This window comes from Crocodylus siamensis, chromosome 1 (genome assembly GCF_052110815.1).
Source record: "Crocodylus siamensis isolate JL-2025a chromosome 1, ASM5211081v1, whole genome shotgun sequence".
Lineage (NCBI taxonomy): Eukaryota > Metazoa > Chordata > Crocodylia > Crocodylidae > Crocodylus > Crocodylus siamensis.
In genome coordinates, this window is record NC_143395.1 from 11,307,763 (window position 1) to 11,328,733 (window position 20,971).

The following is a 20,971-nucleotide window of genomic DNA, read 5'->3' on the forward strand; positions in this document are numbered from 1 at the left end:
GCACCGCCACCCAGAAATAAGATTGTTTGACTCCTGGCAATTGGAAGCTACTTCTTGCTTTCTGCCTGTTGTCCATCACTCTTGCCCACAAACACAGCACGTACTACCTTTATCTGCTCTTTTCAGAGGGTAAGAGTGGCACAGGGACATGGCATATCATTTTTTTAATCACCCTTTCTGCAGATGCATAGGCTCTGGATCGGGGTGGGCAATTATTTCAGGTGGAGGGCCGCTTACTCAGGTTTGACAAGCTATAGAGGGCCATATGACAGGCAGCCGGGGCAGATAAATATTAATTTTCTAAATTTTTTAGGGGTCCCACGGGCAGGATAGAATGGCCTGGCAGGACGTATTTTGCCCAACCCTGCTCTGGATGAAGCTGAGGTAGGTTGTGCAGAAGAGGCAGTGTGGCTAAGTGCACGGGACACTTCCTTTCAGGAAGTTAAAGATGCTTGAACTTTCTTCATCACTGCTGTTTCTGCATCTATAACCTCAATCTCATTCATACTGTGTCTGAAGGAACAGCCAGCAACATTTAACTTATTTATAGGAAATTGGATTGATTCAGCTTTTGTGAAAAACAGATGCAGGCATCTCTGATGTCCAAATTGATGATTATTCAAGCAATGCAGCTTTATGGAACTTCCTGGCAACAGAATCCTAATAGCGCTCTACTTTCCAAACACCGACCTCTTCTGCTAGAGCTAAAGGAAATCTCTAGGGCTTATAGCACAAAAAAGGGCAGAGGTAAATGTATACAAGTCTTTGCCACGTACCCTCACATTATATTGCCCTCCTGATTCCACTGCTGTACCTGGAAGCTCCATCCATGGACCAACAAGAGGACGTGCTTCTTAGGACCAGAAGAACTAGGGGTGGGAGAGATGGGTGCCAACCCAGGTGCCAACTTAGGAGGGGAGCCAAAATTATACCCCACCTCTGTGGAGTCTGTGCCCTGAAAACAAGAGCAGCTCCGAAGTGCTGCTCTTGCAAAGGCAGCAGGTGCCAGACAGACACTGCGCTGCTTTACAGGCAAGAGCCGGGGTAGGCAGAGCACTACTTTTGGTAAGACTCCTGTGAACCCTCGTTTCTCCCACACCCACAACAGGGTTTGCCCAGGGTGCAAACTCTGCTTGTTATGCCGCTGCCTAGGGCTACTGTCCGCTAGGGGCATCTACCTAATGAGCTCCATCATCTGCTCCCCCCCCGAATGATCAGTGACATGCTGCTCTTACAGGGAGCTACTTAATAGAAGAGCCACTATTTGGGTCCTCATGCCATTACAACAAAATATTTGCTACCTACACCAAAGGGCTAAAAAGAGCAGAAATTAAATTGCTTTTTTGCTAGGACTTAGTATTTGGGTTGAAAGAAAACAGGGAATGCGAGGTTGTAATGGAAGATGAAGCACTTAGCTGAAGAGCAGCTACTTCTTTTTATCCCCGTCAAGTTGTTTTGATTACCAAACAGAGAACACTAGGCAGGGATTGGAGGCTTCTCATGAGGCTTAAGAGTCTGTTAGTTATGTGCTCATTAAAAATTCCTGTTAAAGTCTACACAATTTAGATGGAATATCTTGTTTACCGTGGAACATAATCCTGAAGGTATTGAAACTCCAGGCAAAGAAGAAGAAAGAGCAATCCTGTTGTATCCTAACTGCCCACTGTTTGACTTTTCCTCATCATCAAAATTATTAAATGGTACAAAAACAATGTGTCTTGGGATAAGCAACAAAGAAGCTGACTTATATTATAGCTCACCTCCAGCTAAGTAGAGAACAGATATTGTGCTCTACATGAAAAGCAATGCGTTATGCCTAAGAGCTTGATTTACGATTCTGGGTAATTATATGCTCTGGAGAGATAAACACACAGATACACAAACACACCAACATGCAACGTGCACCCAAAGATGCAGACGCACACTCTGTGGTAACAGGTTATTACTAAGTTACTGGAGTTTGTACAGCTGCAAGGTAATCAGTCATGTAAATGATGACAGCAAGGGACATTTATAGAGCAACATCATTGCAATATGTATGTCATAAGGCACTGGGAGTTCTATTAACTGGGATTTTTTAAAAATAAATTATATGCTAGCATTGCTTCGCTTTTGGAATTATTTTATCAGCCACAAAATGCATCAACTTGCAAATCTCTGCCTTCTTTACACCATCTCTGAGATAAATATTATCTCTGAGCCTCAGTCACTATCCATCTGTCTTCTGAGAAAAAAAACCCCATACCCATATATTGTAACAATGCTATTGTATTATTAGGGTAAAGAACGAGTAAAATCATGAGATTAAATAAAGGACAGTGTTTAAATACAGCTTTGCAAACCTGTCAGGGAAATTTACCTAGCTAAATATAAAACTTATTAGCTAGCTAAATATAAAACTTGGTATAAAACTTATTTGCCTGCTGTATACCAAGATGTCAATGCAAATTCTGTTACCTCGCTCCAGGCAAACAGAATTTGGCAAAGCTGGCATAATTTACTGCAGGCCAAACACTTTCAGTTTGCACCTGTTCATCCCCACCAAAGTGATGGGGGTAAACCTATGCGTGGACCGGACATTTTTTGCTAATTTACCATTACACAATGACAATTAGAAACTGAGACAAACTACTGGATTAACAACAAATGCTTCTGTTAACAAGAAACATGGCTGGGACACGACAAAACAAACAAAAGAGCCAGGACTCAAATATGCTCCTAGCGCTTTTCAAAGATGGAACACGATCTAATTGCTCTGTAAAGGCTGTTTCAAAAAAGCAGAGCCAAAAGACTGTAATGCTATAGGAGCTGAGATCACAGTCTGAATCACAAATCTGCCTCCCTGCTGAGACTTGAGAAAGAAAAAGACAAGTTTCAAGAGCCTGGCTTAAACAAATGGCAAGAGAATGAGCCAGATGCCCTTGGAAAAGCAACATTTCCTGACCCTGGACTCTTTTGCTACGGAGTGGGGATAGAGTGAATCTCTCAAAGGAACCAGTCTTAGAGAAATGAAAAACTGGGCCACAGTATTAACAGCCTTGGCCCCAACGTGCTTGCAAGCGCCTCTGACAGCCTATTTGAGCAGAAAACGGCTGAAAAAGGACTGCGGCGCAACACATTTTTAAAGGTAAATAAAAGGTGCAAAAGGGTTTTTGTGGATGATCGAGGAAGGGAAAAAAAACCTGAACGTCAGGAGAGACAAAAATGCCCTGTTGTCAAAACCCAGTGGTACTGCCAGCCAATCCCACTCACAGCTGGTTTCTTTTCATCATATTTATTGCACAATAATAAACCCACTAAGTGCAGGGTTGACACGAGATTTGTTATAATTTTTGCTTATCAGTGTGATAAAATCCATGCAATCAATTATCTAGGCAGCATATCTAAGGCTTCCTCTCATTGCTGCCATGTCTACATGGGGAATAATGATAATAATAATAATAATAATAATAATAATAACGAAGCTCCCAATGGTCTCAATCAGGATTTCAGAAATTAGAATGATTTTTATAGCATGCTTGGCTCTGTCCCTCACATGGTGGATGTTACTGCTTCATTTCTGTAATACACTTAGGCTAAGCAGGTGTCACTTAAAAAATATGTATAAGTAAATGGCATCATATTACATGTATAGTATGGAAGGATATAGGCAAGTCTTGCCCCTTACTGCTGCTGGGAGTTAATTACCTGCAGCAAATCCCCAAGTGCTGCTCTGAGCATTTAACTTGCTAGTGTCCACTACCTCAGGAAGGAAGGACCATATCATTAACCTAAGTTCAATGTCCTGATCTAGCTGTGGCCAATACCTGAGAGGAAGGATTAAAAAAATCTCACCCTCCAAATGCAGCTGTGCAAGGTTGGGAAGGGGCAGCATCAGTGTTGCTCCCTAGAGCTACCTGCTAGCATCCTGTTACATGAGTTTGATTACCTTCATTTTAGGGCAAGATATGTGTTTGGAGGTGGCCCAAAATGACAGCTTTCAAGCGCACGCTTCCACTTTCTATGCTGTGTGGTTTTTGCCTGTCTCTCTTCGATCCATTTAGTTTTACCTGGACCTTGTTAGATAACTGTTTCCTTTTGCCCCTAAATTTCAAGCCCACAACACAGCCGAGCTCCGAGTGAGCCGTGAGATGTAAGTAAATATAGCTAGGTCACGAGAATCAGCATCTTATGAGCGGTTGTGTGACAGCAGCGTGCCTCGCAGATAACTCCAGCCGGAGCGAGAGCAAGAGGGGCGATTAGTCTGTCATTTCTTGGGTAAGATTTGTAGGCTTTGTAGTTCTGTCTAGAAATTATTTGAGTGAGAAGCTCCAGCTCCAGTAAATAGAGTCACCGTTCAGGAGGGAGAGGAGAGTGAGGTTAAATGATTCTGCATGGTGCCTCTGCAAACTCAAACTATTACAAAAGCACATGCTTCATTTCTGGGCCATAGAGAGACTCTTAGTGAGGAGCCCTTCCGCCCCCGCTTGTCACAGTTTGTCTTTCAGAATAGGGAGAATTTATCTGTGTGTCCATCCAGAGCAAACCTGCAGTGCAGACCTGTCACCCCTGCCACCCCGGACCGCTTCACGGGGCTGAATAAACCCACGCGGGGACTTCTGCTTTGGATGCTGCGTCCGTTTGTTGGCCCTTTGGTAGGAGCAGAGAGAAATACTTGTAACCTGCAGTTCATTTACATAGAAGCCCATGAATTTTTGCTTGATGGAAACATGTTTTCCAGGGCCTGGCAGCTGCGTAATATCTAACAGCCAGCTATAATATTAGGGTGTGACTGCTGTTGCTTCACAAACAGTGAAAGTGAACAGCGATGACAAAAAAAGGCTGCCACCTGTAAGAGCGTAAATCTGTGCCCCAGGCCAGCATTTCAAGTCCAACATGCTATAATTACAGGCCACTTGTTTAAGGGAAAAGGCATGTATAGCATAATTTGCACCTCCGCCCCAGCAGCCAAAGAACAGTACGCTTTGTGCTTTCCATTAAACCTCCCCCTCCCTGAGAGCCTATTAAGTGGTTTAACAGAAACGCCTGACGATAGCCATCTATGTACAGCGCGCCTCTGACGCACCTGAAAAATATATCTGACTTTCAAGAGCCTCCTCCTCCACTTTCAAAGGAACGAAAAGATTTGTTTCCAAATACGTTTTCTTTTTGGAAGAAAGCAGGAGGCGGCAGATGAAGATCCTGCTCATACTTCCCTTTCGGGGTTAGAAGCAGAAGTTCTCAATAAGCCACACGACAGAAAGGAGCTGCTAAAAGTGGGTTTTTCTCTCATCTGCTATTTCACATTTTTGGCTTTTCACAATGTAAACACAAGCCAGGCAGTCTGGTTTCCAGACACCTGAATGCCTTTGCAGTTCTGTCAGGCTGTGTTAGATGGATAGACGTAGATGTCTCTGCCCCGTTCCAAATTCGGTGTTCCTTCGCAGCGCTGTAAATGCAGAGCAACCGCTCCAGTGGAGTTATACCAGACTGACAGGAGTGCAAGGAAAACAGAGTTGGGCCCAAATCGTCCCAAACTCTTTACCTATCCAGCCTTTCTGTGCAGGTCGGACACCAGAGCAATGATGCCAATCTATTTTAGAAGGACAAAACAACTGTAAAAAGAGGCAGGCTAGCCTGGAAAAATACTTTGGTCCTGAACTCAGACGCCTCGCTCCATAGGAAAAGAAGGACAATCAGATTATGTTGCATAAAAAAAAATCTTTGCTTTGTGATCTAATCTCCTGGTGCGTGTGTTTTATGCTCTGTGCTACTGAAATTAGCTAGCCCTCGTGACTACAAAATGAAAAAGACCATTAAAAAGCAAATCTTGAATCGTTAAAGATTACTGAACACTATTTGAACTTCTTTGAACTGATGCCTGGAGGAAAAATACCATTCAGAGGTTTCGTTATGAAAGCCAGGGCCAAGAAAGGAATTTTAAACCAAAGGCCTCCTACCATTTATATGAATTTGGTAAAGATGCCAAGGAGTTGGAGGAGAAGCAGAAAAAAAAAGTCAACTTGAAATGTTCCTGAGAAGTTTGTTTTTCCTAGAAATACCAGTCATTCCATTACTAGGGCAGCTGCATTTGTCTACATAAGATGCAGGCTGACAAAATGATATGACATTGTGGGATTTTCCACCTCTCCTTTCCAGAGCACACATCGTGCTTTCTGCTTTCGTCCAGGATGTAAATATGTGTGTTAAAAAAAGACATGCTCGCTACACACTAGCCTGAGCTGCGGACTCTGAATCTGGCATGTCTACCCCCTTGCCGAAGCTTTGAGAGGGATATGGGCATGGCACTTTGGTTTTGGGCTGTTACAGAAGTGGCACAAGGTTCAGATTTGGATCCTGAAACTCTAGTTGGGGATGGGAAGAAGGAGAAACGAGAAACTGGCTGCGGAGAAAACTGTTTGAAACCTGGCTCATCTCTGATAATCTAGCATCTATATAACATCCATATAAGCACAAGCGCATACACACGTATAAATTATGCGTACATACAGATATGCCAGAACCTCAAAGCACAATCCAATTCCGGTCTGGATTTCCACCTCGCTTCCCAAGTTAGGGGAAATTTAGGTATGGGATATCAGCTGGGCACATCTATTTTCTATGATTTTCTATGATCTCCATTCAAATATACAAGGTGTGTACATCTTGTGGGGGGAGGGGGGAAACGTATTTCTCTCCCTAACTCTTGCTTACAATTCACTTTTTTTCTTTTAGGTGCTGTACTGCAGGAATCCTCTACTGGTTAAGGCCTGAAAAAAGCCTTATTCAGAGCCAATTAACCAGAGGACTTCTCTCAAGGATGAACAGGCTGCCTCTTCAGTCTACTTTACATTGCCGCTGAAAGAGCCAGCAATGAGACCAAACAGTCAGACCCTGATCTCTCACATACCAGGCTCAAAACATCTATCAAAAGAATTACCCAGGAAAGGATCCTTTGAAAATACAGCAAAGAACAGTATTGCTGTCCAAGAGTTTGATGGTTTTTTAAACCATTATAGAGCACAGGGTTATTCTTGAGGATGCTAGCAATTTAATTAGACCTGCCAGCTGTGCACATACACATCATGCCATCCTTCTGCTCTGTCTGTCCGCTTCATTTTGGTGCGTATTCTGGGTACAACAAATCTGGAGTAGGGTTTACTGAGTGCCTGAGAGCATTACATCAGAAGGACATATGGAATAATGCCAGGCAATGAAGAAACCCACCTTGTTATGGCTGGGTTGTCCAATATAGGACTCATAGATTCATAGATTATAAGGCCCGAAGGAACCTCGGAAGATAATCGGGTCCAGCCCCCTGCACCAAGCAGGAAAGACAACTGGGGTCAGGTGACCCCAGCAAGGTGACTGTCTAGTCTCCTCTTGAAGATTTCCAGGGTAGGTGATTGCACCTCTTCTGGAGGGAGATTATTCAAGTCTGGACACCCTGACCGTGAAGAAGTTTTTCCTAATGTTGAGCCTGAATTTATCTCATGTTTTATATGGTCTAAACCCACTCTTTTGGAGTTCAATCCTAGAACTTCTAGGATCAAATTAACTGTGTATATTTATTAAAAATGCATTTCAACAGCAATCAAAGAGTCATTGTTAAACAGATTTTTATTTGGTGGTGAGGAAAACTTTTTGCAAAATGAACATCAGGATATTTCCCTGGTGATATTGGTGGCCACCTGCTTGGCTAAGTACAGATGGTCAAAAAGCCTGATGCTGAATCGATTTGATCTTTGCAGGTTAGTCCAAGATGCGTAGATAAGCAAGTGAACAGACATTCAATTTTGATTTCAGAAATGCAGCCACATGCCTGTAGTGGCTCAGGCCAAGAAGCCTGCGGGCACTAAAGCATTTCTCCCTGCTCAGCTGAAGCCCACCCACCCTGCACGGTGCAAAGCATCCTGAGATGCTGGGAGACTGTAATTTAACTAGAATCTGCAGGGGATCTGGGACAGAAGATCAATAAACTGATTTAACCTAAATCAGTTGAGTCTGATATTACATCCATCCAGGTTTATCTTAAACTGGGTTTGGCCATTTTCAAAGTGGTTTCTGTGCGCTGAACTGTTGCGTTACAGATTTCAACAGGTTTCCAACCACTTCTACTGGTCCAACCACTTCTACCGGTTTATGTGTAATATCTGGCCCTAGCCAAACAGCAGCCTCACTCAGGCTGAGTACTAGATTAATCCCTAAGTTTTTTTTCTTTTCTGTTTTAAAACTGACTTTACCTGCCTTCAAATGCTTACTTTTTACTCACTTGGGGCATCAGTGTCTCACTTGGCGCTTTAAGACAAAATATAACACAGCAGCACTAGTGGCAGGCATGCACTAAGGCCAGGTCCACATGAGTGTGGCTGTACGGTATGTGGCACTGCAGACACACTTGCGGTGCCACTTACTGCATGTTCAGGTGTTCTCCGTGCTGCAAGAGAGCAGTGCAGGGATGGATATTTAGGAGTCAAAAAACCCCACGGAAAACGTGGAGTAGCATACATGGGGGCAGTGCAAGATGCTTAAAATTAAACCCAGTCTGGCGGGATCCACACTGGCTGCTGGCCAGGCTCCAATTGGCAGGATTTCAGGATTGATAGCCCCCAGGACCCTAGGTAAGTAAGGCTGCCACCAGGACCCCACCTGGGTAACCTGCCACGTGCCAGAAGGTGCGTGGCACAGGCGTTCCCCAGGGACAACTCGCAGCGGCACAAGGTGCACTGCTGCTAATTGTCCTCGGCAGACCAAATGTCCACGCTCGTGTGGACATAGCCTAAGAGAGCAGTTTGCCAACTGTGCAGTATATAGACTGAAAATAGAGAGGTATTTCTGCAAACAAGCACATGCAGGGACTCTCTCTTCCCTCTTACACACTCTCTCTCTTTATGGTGCTGACCTTGATCCTATGGAAGCCAGTAGGAAAACTCTTGTTGACTTCAGCTGAAGGGGAATCAGACCTCATATCCACTGTAGGAAACTCACTGTCCTTTATATATAATTTATACAATACAAAGCAATGTTATTTATGCTACATAAGACCAGTGTCTGTTTTTATTTCTATGAGTGCTATCTATATCACATTAAGTGCAATCTAAGAGGAGCTGTTAACAAAGATGTAAGCATTACTGAGAAGATGAGCTAACCCTGCTATATATATAAATATACTGACATTGTGACCTATAATGATTTTACTTTACTAAGGGCATAATCCTACAAGATGCTGAGTGCCTCTTGCAAGTGAAGTGCCCTCAATTCCTATTGACTTCCATGAGGTCACTTGAAGGATTGGGCAGTATATGTAGTTCTTTGGAAAGTCTTTAAAATGTTTATCGTCTTCCAGGTACAGTAGAACAAACTCACTCAGATAAGACGAATATATATATTTTTCCCTGCTCTTCCTACCCGTCAGCCCTGTAAACTCAACATGGCATCAAGCCGAGTTCTCCTCCAGTCAAACAGCAGCAGCAGCAATAACGATGTTGCTTTCGATACGCCTATGCAACCCCATTAGGTTCTATCAGGGCTGTACGTGTGAGACCAATATATACCCTGGAGTGGAAAAGGCCTAAGCGAGGACACGAGCTGACCTCGGGAATCCTTACTGCTGCTCCTGATACGTGAAAGGAGAAGAGCCCAGGTTGCCTTTGCAAGCTCTGGCCGAGTTTTCAGAGTTGGCACTCAGTGGGAATAGCCCCCGCTTCATTTTTACCTGTCTACTGAGCGAATCTGATATGAGTAATTGCATGACCACAAATGTGAAACTCCAGGATACCATTTTCACAGAGTCACATTTCAGGGAACTTCATTTAAAAGTTCTTTGCTTTCAATGACTGCTCTATTAAAGCCGCCTCAGTCAACAGTTCATTTCCATTCGACAACTCAATAATAAAACAACAACAATCTGCCCTAGATTCCCTCCAGAAATAGACGGTGCCTGGTGATTTTTGCAGACAAACGTACATCTTCACAGCCAAATCCAAATGAGACTTCTTGGCCCGTCAATTACTGGGTTTCCATAAATGGAGTCTAAGATCCCCTTTCCCTACAGACCACATACCTTATCTCTGTGAGAGACATATGCTGTAGCTTTAACTATTAAGTGATAATGAGGAGACAGGGGAGAAGGGACAGGAAAGATCTAGGGTAGCTAAAGCTAGCAATCATTAGATTTACAGAAGGGAAAAAACATGCTACCTAGACCAACACATTTTTTATGAATAATTGATAAGGCAGTCAGCACAATTATATCATAGAAGTGTAATATATACCCATAATTAGAAAAACAGCTTTGCGCAAAGGAACATATTACATTGAAAAGAAGATACCAGCCAATATGCCATCCTGAAATAAAATACAGTCACTATTGTGTTAGTTGGCAACATTTAAATACAGAATTTGAAAGCAAGCAAAATGTTCTTTAATCCCATTTTTTAGCATAGTCCAGGCTCAGTCTGTTCAGGAAAATACTGCAAGGCAAAATCAGCAGCTGTATTAATTTGCTGATGATTGAGAGAAAAATGAAAGTTATCCTTGTGTTTTTTCTCCCTCTTGCTACTCTAACTTACTAATAATATGAAAGTACCAATTTATTTCTATGCGAGTCTATGAGGCATACAAATTGAAAAATCAATGTAATGGAAAAAAAAAAGATTATCATGCACTGTTTAGAATCAATCAGCTAGAAACAGAGGGGGGAAATGCGAAGGCGGAGACATGATGTTTAGAAAATGTATATATTTTCCCTACCCTAAGCTAGAACAGTGTTTGCTTAAGAAAAAAAAAATCCTCCTCTTACTCTAACAGGCAGACTGAGATACATTTTTATCTAAATTGGTCTTATTTCCAATTTTTCCTGTGCAAATCTGTCAGTTGATTTTCCTCATAAAAGGCCACCAATAATATAAATATTAATCCCTGTGCCCTGAAGAACCACACATAGCACATAGCAAAGACTGCAGTGGTGGAGGGATTAATATAGTCTAAATACTTTATTAGTATGAAGTTTCAGCATCCTTCACCAGAATGCTGATGGCTTACTGTAGCCTGAAGGATAAAGTTGTATACTATGTAATGGAGTCCCTTTAAAATATTGATAGCAATAATTCTGTCGTGGTCTGGATCACTATTAGTAGTTTTGTTTTAATCTTACACCTCTCAGTGATGAAAAACTTTCTTTGGCCAAAACAGGCCTCTACTGATCAGAAATAATTATATTGTACAAGTCAGATGTGTAACAAATGGATCTGAGTCTCGGTTTGAAAATACATTCAAAGGAGGTGGAAAGAATGGCTACTGGCTCTGTGACAGGAGATTCAATCTTCATAAACCTGCAAGAGAGGGGAGGAAAAAAGCGACACAAATGCGCCCTACAAAAGAACAGACCAGATCACAGCTGGAAGGAAGGCAAACCTTTTAATCAGGTCCTTGAAATACAAGCTGCAGGAAGCTAGAACATTTTGGTGGACTTCAAACTCTTTGCCTTCAACAATAATTTTCAGGTCTGTAAACTCTTTCGCTCTGCGTTGCTGGTTCAACTCCTTCAACATTTCTGCAGAACAGAGAAGACAGACAGTGCCAGGGTTCCCATTAAGAGTTTTTTTTTATTTTATTATTTATTTTTATTTTTTTTTGTAAAGAAGAAGAGAAATAGGATATTTGATACTGTTTGTTGGCAAGATTGGCTCAACACAGACAGTCAAAGAAGTTACAAACAAAATACTAAAAAAAGAAAATTAGCAGGAACCAGTAGTCTATATACTTAATATACATCTATGTATATTAAAAATGACAATCCTAAATTTGGAAGGGTTAAAAACAAAAACAACATATTTCAGCATCAGCAAATCAGAAACACACAAAAAAATGCAATACCACAGGCACATTTAAAATAATTAGTTAAAACAAAGTGCAACAATTCCACAAATTTAATCCAAATGCAAATAACTTTTTGAATGTGTTGGAATATTACTAGTAAAAATATGGTATTATGATGTAATATGAACGGGATATGGTTCAAAAGAATAAAACCAGAAGACCTGCAAAAGCAGCATATCCTAAATGTATACACTTTTGGGAAGTGTTCAACTTTTCAGTTAATAAAATACAGCAGTATTAATTAAAATATTATCTTGTATTAAAAAAAAATAGCCAAGATTATTGAGACATCTTGTAAAATACTTTTATAAAAGGTTTAAGTTTGATAGGATGAAAGGTTAGCTTTAATAGCCTTATAATTTAAAAAATTACACACTTACAGTAAATTACTGGCCTTAATAACACTTTTCATTTTTATGCTCTGAGGATTTTCACTGTCCCAACATTTTTTATTTTTAGCCTTCAATAGCTTTATAGTAACAATCAGCTTCCACACATCAGGAAAGAATCCTAATGCCAAAAATAACCTGAAAATAGCTCTGTCCTGAGTCAAGTACCTACCTTGCACGATGCTTCCTGCTACACAGGCTCTTGGTACTGAGAGAACAAAATAACAGCTTGCCAAATGTCTCCATATGTTCATGTGGACTATTAAGTAGCTTACTCAGTTTAAACTCCTGTTGGGCTTTTTAGTTGTTGGGCTTTGTCTAACGTGGGAGATCAGAATGGCTAGCAAGACAAATAATGCATAGTGTGCATTATTTGGGAGTGTGCAATGGCCTGGAAGACTGTGATCAAGCTAATAAAACAGCTGATTTGAATATTAAATTATTTGAACGTGAATGTGATTTTGGTTTTGTTTTATACTTGCAATAGGTCAAGGTCATTTTCTCAATCAGCCTACCATCCATTTTCAAGAGATCCTAAAGGGCCCTATTTTCACATGCAGGGAAACGCTCTTGATTGGGTTAAGGGGCCTTAAAGAAGGTATAGTTGTTTGTGTAGCTTTTATAGCGTTCCCCGGTACTACCTGAATGGTGTAAGGCAGCCATGGAGCCAAGGAGAATCAGGCCCTAGTGGTCTTACAATCTATTTTCCTTCCTTCCAAAATGAAATTCAGCCACTAAGTGTCATTCTGGAGAATTGTCAGTAGTAATAACAACAACAAAGCATGCAAATATTCAATGGCTGTACTAAAACAAACTGGATTTCAACCTAACCCCAACATCTGTGGTGCACATTTTTCAGGCCTAAGTAAATAAATGTCACCTTGCACATTTATGTCTACTCAATGGAAACACAGTACTGTCTGAAAGGCTAATTATTCTGTGCTGAAATGGGTCAGCATTCTCCAGAGAGCAAGCAGATCATTAGAGAGGGCACAGAAATAACAGCAGGCTTGTGTCAGATCTATAATAGAGGAAAATAAACCACTCTGTCCTGTGGGTGCGATACCATGGACCATTCTTAAAGCAGTCATTTGAGCTAAAAAACTGTAATATTTTTCTGGCAAATGTGAGACTTAACTGGAATAAAAATGTTTGCTCCTTTCTAGAGAGATGTTTGGGTGACAATCATTTAATGGTGGGTTCTAGACCATCTGATCTGGGCTCCAGCCATGCAGGTCTGCTTTAGTCAAATGCATTTCTGAGACAAAGACACCAATGGATATTTGGGGCTTGGGTGACTGAGGGACTGTTTCTACAAAAACAGCTTTGGATATTTCTTGTAATTAAACTTTGGACGGGGGGGTGTCTTTTCTGTCCCTTTTCTCTTCGTGCATGCAGGCTCTTCTAGTTCATTTTTGTCTCTCACTTTCAGTAACTGTATTTTTCCTCAGACCGATTTTGTATCATTTCCTGCCTTTAAAGGTGGTTACTTTTCCCGCTAGCTTGTTTTCTGATGTTTTCTTCTATCCCTTATTTATTTCACCTTTGTTTTCTGTCTGTGTCAGCCTCACTCTTTCAAATTTGTCCAGTTTGTTTTATTCCCTCCATTTTATCTGCCTTCTTAAGTGTCCGTTTTCCCCTTCATCATTATTTATACCCATGCCTATCAGCCCTTCAGAGTGCTCCATGCTGGATAAGGGATTCAGACAGGTCCTTTGTATCTGGTGCAGTTTTTCCTTTGGTACGGTCAGACAGGATGAAGCTCACTCCAGTGCAGAGGCAGGTGCCTTTCCACTCCACTCCACCTGAATTCCCAGAGTCAAGCAAATGTTCAGACACACAGTGGCTTCATCTAGAGAAGCCAAGCAGTGGAACTACTGCACCTCCTACAGATGGAAGAGGTGGGGCTTAATACCTTTTAGCTAGGGACAGACATTCAAAAAGCCTGAGCCTGAATTGATTCAATCTTCGTAGGTTAATCTAACCTAGCTAGGCTGAATCACTTTGTAACTCTACAGATATCCCAGAAATGCAGGCACATGCCTGCATTGGCTCAGGCAAGAAGCCAGGGGATGCTAGAGCAACCCTCCCTTCCCTTCCACAGGGCTGAGCTGAGTTAGGGAGGGGCTCCCCCCACTTGATATCAGAGCATTTATCAGCTCTGTTATCAGCATTCATCACCCCATCAGAAAACAAACAGCCTCTCCCATTAGTTCAAACTCTTCTTAAACAAGGAAGGAACAGAGGGACATTACCAGATGAGCTGGTGATTAGCTCCAAAAAGCCCAAAGCCAACACTGCTGCCTGCCACAGCACGGACCATAGCCAGCATGTGGCCTGCTAGCTAATGCTGAGGTGTCTGTTTAAGGCAGAGGAAATGGGATTCCTGCTTAGCAGGAAGTGTGTGGGCAAGGGGGGGAAGCCAAGCAGACCCTGCTGTGCCTGCAAGTCTCTGCCAGAGCAGCAGCCAGGGAGCTGAGGGGAGGGGAGGGATCAGCCCTGCTGTGGAGCAGAGAGCCCCGCCCAGCCCAGAGAGCATGCTGGGATACTGATTTAACTTAAGCCAGCAAGGGGTCTGGGACAGACATTTCATAAACCAGTTTGACCCAAATCAATGAAGTCTGATACTACATTCAACCAAATTAACCTCAAACCAGTTTTAGCCATTTTTACACTGGTTTATGTCCACTGAACTTCTGTTCTGTTACAGGTGTAGACCAGTTTCTGATCATTTAAACCGGTTTATGTGTAATGTCTGTCTCTAGCCTGTTTGATAACCTGGTAGGACAGGATGCCTGCAGTGTCTGGTGGGAGGATGCAGAAAATTGCTGTTGGATCTAGACTAAAAGCTAGAAGCTGCTGAATAACAGGACACAGAAGGGCTTAGGGTCAGGGGTGGGCAAAATGTGGCTCGCCAAGCCATTCTATCTGGCCCACGGGGCCCCAATATTAATTTTCTAAATTTTTAAATCTGCCCTGGGCTGCCTGTCATGTGGCCCTCAATGGCTTGCCAAAACTCAGTGTGGCCCTCCGCCCAAAATAATTGCCTGACCCTGGCTTAGTTAGACACAGCATATCAAGTGGAAGAAAAGCAGGCAACTGAGGTCAGTGCTGTTTCCTGTGCTTGGTCCGACTGGTTCTAGTGCCTGAGACCCTAGGCAAAACATCACACAAAGACTGATCACTTGGGCTTCACATGGCATTTTTAATGACATACAACTCTGTAGCTTTCAGGTGCACATTCTACCCACATTGTTTGCAAGCGGGATTTGTGGTCCCTAGTATGCCGTATGCATTCATCAAGGGATGCGAACCACAAAGCACAGGTCTGCAGCAATGCTTCTATTTGGCTCAGACAAAATATCAGCCGGAACAAACCCTGATGAGAAACTGAAAGTCTTGTATTCACAGTTGCAGTTTTAAGCCTGTAATTCTCTCCTCTTTCCCCTGATCTATTAAAGTGCTCTGAACAGAAGGATGACTAAGAACAGTCCTTTGTTTTATGTGGCTCAGTTTCTGAACCAAACAGAGCAGAGGCTGGGAGAGAGGAGAAGGAAGAGAGAGGGAAGTCAGGAGGTTGCATTGATTCATCGATCTTCCTAGCTGAGGCTCCCTTTGTATTACTAAATAACTAGCAGGCATTAGTACTGGATACAAGGTTATATCAGAACGGACCCTTATTCTCAGTGTATTTGTAATGCTCATGCTGTGCTTAGCCAGGCATTAATGATTTATGAGGACTAGGGATCAGTTGCAAAACAAATTTTTTCGCCAGGTAATAATGCCTGACGATGAGTTGTAAAGGGAGAGACAATACGCTACAGTCCTAGCAGTGAAAAATGATCTGAGGTTTGTCCTGTTTCCCTGCCTGTTGGGGTGCCTGGATTCATCCTTCCCTCCCAAGGACTGGGTTTCGTAAAAGGGTCGGAAAGGAGCCCAGCACTGTTATTATTCACATGTACTGTTGGCATCTTTGCCTTTAACAGAGGGACTTTTTTTTTTCTTTTTAAGAAAGAACAGTGCAGTTGTAGTTAACAGAAAGACAAAAAGAATAGCATGGTCTCCTATGATTTCTCCTTGCAGTAATTCCATACTAAATATGTTACCTTTACAATTTTTCCTATATCTCTGCTCATGTGGGGATCTAAGAAGTCAGGCTGGGTCCTGTCTATGTCTTGCATCATTAATGCTAAAGACTCTGCAGTCAGAACTAAGTGAACATTGTCTTGATGATGCATGGTACAGAACAGACTCCATCTTCCCCTACCATAGCAACACAGGCTAACAGCAGTAAAACTCAGAGAGGGATCTGAATTGAAAACCTGCAACCAAATGCCTTTATATAGTGTGAGGTGAGAATGCTTTATTTTTTTACCACTGTGCTGCTACCCTTCACAACACTGCTAAGAGGCATACAATTATATCCAGATTACAAGAAGAGGAAAGGCACAGAATGCTTAAGTACCATTCCTGAGCCCACACAGCAAGTTCACAGCAGAGCCAGGGAGAAGCGTTCAGATGCTCCTGTTTCTAGACTCCAGTCTAAACTGTGAACCACACTCACTCCCCATTTATTTAATGGAGACATTACAGAAACCAATAAAATCCATGCTGCATGTAGGATTTGTACATCCCATAGATTCAGCATGGGCAACAGAAGGTAACTTAACCAGTAAATCCTCTTCCAAGTTGCACATAAAAATGAACAAGTAACTTGTTTCTCAAATGTGTTTATACTGCATGTCCAGCCCAGTATGGAGTTATACTCCAAGGAAGTTTACATCACTTCCTAATAACCTAAGTCCCAACAGCAAAGTGGAGATCTTCACGTTGTAATAATGGACTAATTCATCTAGCTTAAATGTTGACACATGCCACTTATTAAAAAGGTGGCATCATAAGCTAATATATAATGGGCTTTTGGAACACCCGGGCCTCACCATAAACAGTGGTTATTAAAATTTGTTTGGAAAAAGCTATTTGTTTTAAAATTACAGAAGGCAAAAAATAGCACAGTGCTGGAGACTCCTGCGTGAAGTGTGCATTAGATTTAGACGGCTTGCCCTTACAGAATTCATTACCCCATTATTCATGTTTGGGTCAAGAAGAGTTACTGAAAGTGAAATCCAATTACATTTTGGCTTAAAAGGTAATGAGATTATTTCCCAAGATTATGTTTTTGAAAAGGCAACTGTAAGTATAAACAGATGTTTTAACCACCCTAACCAGCACTGCACACACTTGCACATATTGACATGCCATAGAAGATTTTGGGTAAGTACATAAGAAATTCAAGTATGATTGAAAAGAAAAAATGGTTTGATAAGAATGTGTTGACAAAGGAAGTATGTATAGTGGCCACAGTGGCTTTGGACTGGTTCAATATGAGAACAAGAATGGAGATACATTATTATTTTTGAAAGCGACTTGGAACTACACTCAGCTACAAGCAGATGCTGAAGCTGGTCTCCATTCCCGGAGGGGCGGGGGGCTAGGGAAAGGGGAAGCAGACTGATGCACAGACACATCTGTATGATTGTGCCAAATCCCTCTGATCTCTCATGATGATTTGACGTGGGAATTGGATATGTCAAAGTTGACCGATGTGCCATCAGCTAGGGAAGAGTCCATGTGCTGTAAAGTTAAATACCTACCCACTCATGAGATAACAGCTGTAGCCTCAAATAAGGAAAGGAAAGGCCCTTGTCACCTGTGACGGAAAGGAAATGGCCCCACAAAGGAAAACAGTATGAGGGATATGAGGGACAGGAGAGGGGAGGAGAGTAAGCTAGGGTGCCTATAGACATGCTCCGATGCATTCCAATTAGTCTAATTAATTACTTAATTGAGTCTGCTGGAACATTCTAATAGTGTGCCTCACCATTGTGTATTGAACACTTTCCTCCTTAGGACCTATGGTTATGGGCATTTATTGTGATCTCTCTACATAAGGCCAAGCTTCCCCTTCAACAGGTCAGCCAGGATCTTCTGCCAGCCTGGGCCCAAAGACAGCCAGAAGTGCATGTCTATTTTGGGTCAACATTATCACCGGTTACATTTCATAATTTTCTGAACAACTGATATGGCCCACATCCCACACTGTAAAACCCAAAACTCAAAAAGAGTCTACCTAGCTAGATCTACTATCAAGCTTAATCGCTGCAGACAACATTTAAATGAAACAATAATAAAAGAAGCAACACAGGTACTAGAAAGCTGGAAATTATTTTTAAGTCCAGTACTGAATAATGAATATGCAGCTACATAAGAACTACTCGGAAGATGCTATATTTTTCATTTTCTGACTCACCCATTCACCAGTGTCAGTGATCAGATATCCCATGGTGCTGAATAGTCTTTCCATTATTCACATATATTCCCAAAAAGTGCAATGGAACTGAAGGCAGCTGGAAATACTAATCTCATGGGGAAGGTGAGTAGGCTTTCACTTGTAATCAGAGTCTCCCTCAATTTACTCAAAACCCTGAGATATTAGAGCACTACTTTTTTGAACCAATTTACAGTTCATTGTTATCAACAGAACTGAAATTAGGATGTACTCTAAGGACAAAAACCTCTTCACACATAGCACAAGTGACATTTCCCAGTCTTATGTTGTGGAGATAATTCTGGTATATTATTTTAACACCTTTTCTTTTTTACATCTAGAGATGAATATAAAGAGCTAAGCATCTGACTGCAGAATATGCACTTTAAATGTATTATTGGAGAGATCACTGCTGCCATAACTTTCACTTAAAAGGGAGTTCATTTTGTACCAGGGGCTGTAGAAGCAGCAAAACTTTAGCTGTCTCCGGCTATCAGTAAAATCTTCTGTACTGTAAAATTAGTATTGTAGGCTGTATGCTTGAAAATTTGTAATTACCTGGGGTTGTCAGTGCCTCTGTGGAAAGCCTACTTGATCAGCTTAAAAAATGAACTGATTTTACTCTATGTCTGTGATAAGAAGAAGAATAAGGGGAAAAGAAAAATACTGTCTGTGCAGTACTCCAGTGCAAAGCCTAGTCAATGGAAGGAAAGGCAGTAAGACTCGTAGTTCTACCACGAAAAGCTCCAACAAGATGCTTGGATGGAGACAGAGCTTCACATGGCAGGCTTTGCAATTTTCTTAGGCTTCCCTTCTAATTAAACACAAGGTTGGCTGCAATCTGCTCCATATTAGGGAAATCAGACATAGCCAAGGAGATCTTGGCAAGTCGCCACTGTGGCCTTCTATTCCATATGAAATATGCCACTATTTCATTTTGCATTACCACCTGGTTTCCAGTTAGACAATAATCTTCTCTAGAGAGACAAAATACATCTCAGAGCACTGGAAACTCAGAGTTGTCCTGGTTTTAAAAGACATTTAGCCCTTATTGTTTTATTTGCCAGAAGAAAGGTCTGAATGTCAATAGGTGCTTAAGGGATAACTAAAATATTTATTACTATGTGATCTGAAATGAATTCAGTTTCACCTTAATTGCTTGTAGCAGAGGACTAGCAGATAGCTTTTAGACCTTTTTGATCTCTTTATGTAGTACAAGACATTAACTAAACATTTTCTAGTTTTGAAAGCTTTGAACAAGAAGCACCCATCTGTGAAACTGATAGCAGAATCAACAGGGCTCCCATACATGTCAGCAATAGTCAAATGCTGACCAATGTGGGTGAATGAAACTCAAAAATTACAAATAAAGTGTTAACAGCATCCAGGCATACAAACAGAGACAGCAGAAATGCCTGCTTTCTAAAATGTATGAATACCAAGTTCATCCTTTTTTTTTATATAAAAGGAAGAGAATTTAAAATAAATCAATGATGTGCCCAAAAGAAATCACAGCTGCTGGTAGAGGCTAATAAATAAATAAATACAAGTGCAAAACATAATATTTTTCAACTGAGGATCTCAAAGCACTTCATTCATAATAATGAATTAGGCCCCATTTCATTTTAGTCAACAGTACGACTTCCATTGACTTCAACACAAGCAAGCTATAGGGCTTTTCCTCACTTCACAAGGTGAATACAAGTAAAGTAACAACTGGGGACTTCATATTTATTGATGGACCGTAATACACCCATTGTAATTCAAAGTAATGTAACATACTATCCATTACAGAGCAAATACAAAAGTGATTCTTTAAAATTCAGATAACATTGAGGGTAGGTGTTCCCTGTCTCCCAGGAAAGTGCTCACCTTACTAGGCTACAAAGACAGGTTTCCTCTTCTGTACTCTCTTTCCTCTTCTTAACATTTACATTCCTTTCCAGGAATGCATCTTCAACTAGGAAGATAATGATGCTTTCACTACTGTCTAGCCATAGCCCAGAGGCCAGGGCACTTTTCTGGGATACGGGAGATGTTGGCTTATAGTGTCCGAAAACTAGAGGGCCCTAGAAACTAGGCCTTTCATTTTGGGGGTAAATGCTCTGACCACTCCGTTCTCCTCTATTTGATGTACTGGCTCAGGAAGATGTTTCCCCTCTGTGTGAGCCAAATACTGATAGAGCAGAAGTGCCAAAGACATCACACTGCCAAAATGGGAATGCTACACATCTCCTTGGGTGGTACAAGCTCACCCTCCTGAGATGAAATGTGCACACATACATTTTGGGCTAATGGTAGCAAAGAAAGTCATTTCAGGGGAGGAAGAGGATCTAGGCCTAAATGTTAGCTCTACATATTCCGTGGGCTCTTCAGTGCTTTAAGTGTGTCATGC

At 41.7% G+C, this 20,971-nt stretch overlaps 1 protein-coding gene across 9 annotated transcripts in view; it reads right to left on the reverse strand.

Moving 5' to 3' along the window:
* KLHL29 (kelch like family member 29) overlaps positions 1–20,971 on the reverse strand; it is a 578,088-nt gene that overhangs the window by 89,996 nt on the left and 467,121 nt on the right. For all 9 annotated transcript variants that reach the window (XR_016439874.1, XM_090031549.1, XM_090031531.1 and 6 more), the window contains one exon: positions 11,395–11,533. Coding sequence is in view for 8 of the 9 variants with exons in the window: in XM_090031549.1 (XP_089887675.1) it covers positions 11,395–11,533 (139 nt within the window). In the remaining variant the exon portion in view is untranslated. The remainder of the gene's footprint in view (positions 1–11,394; positions 11,534–20,971) is intronic.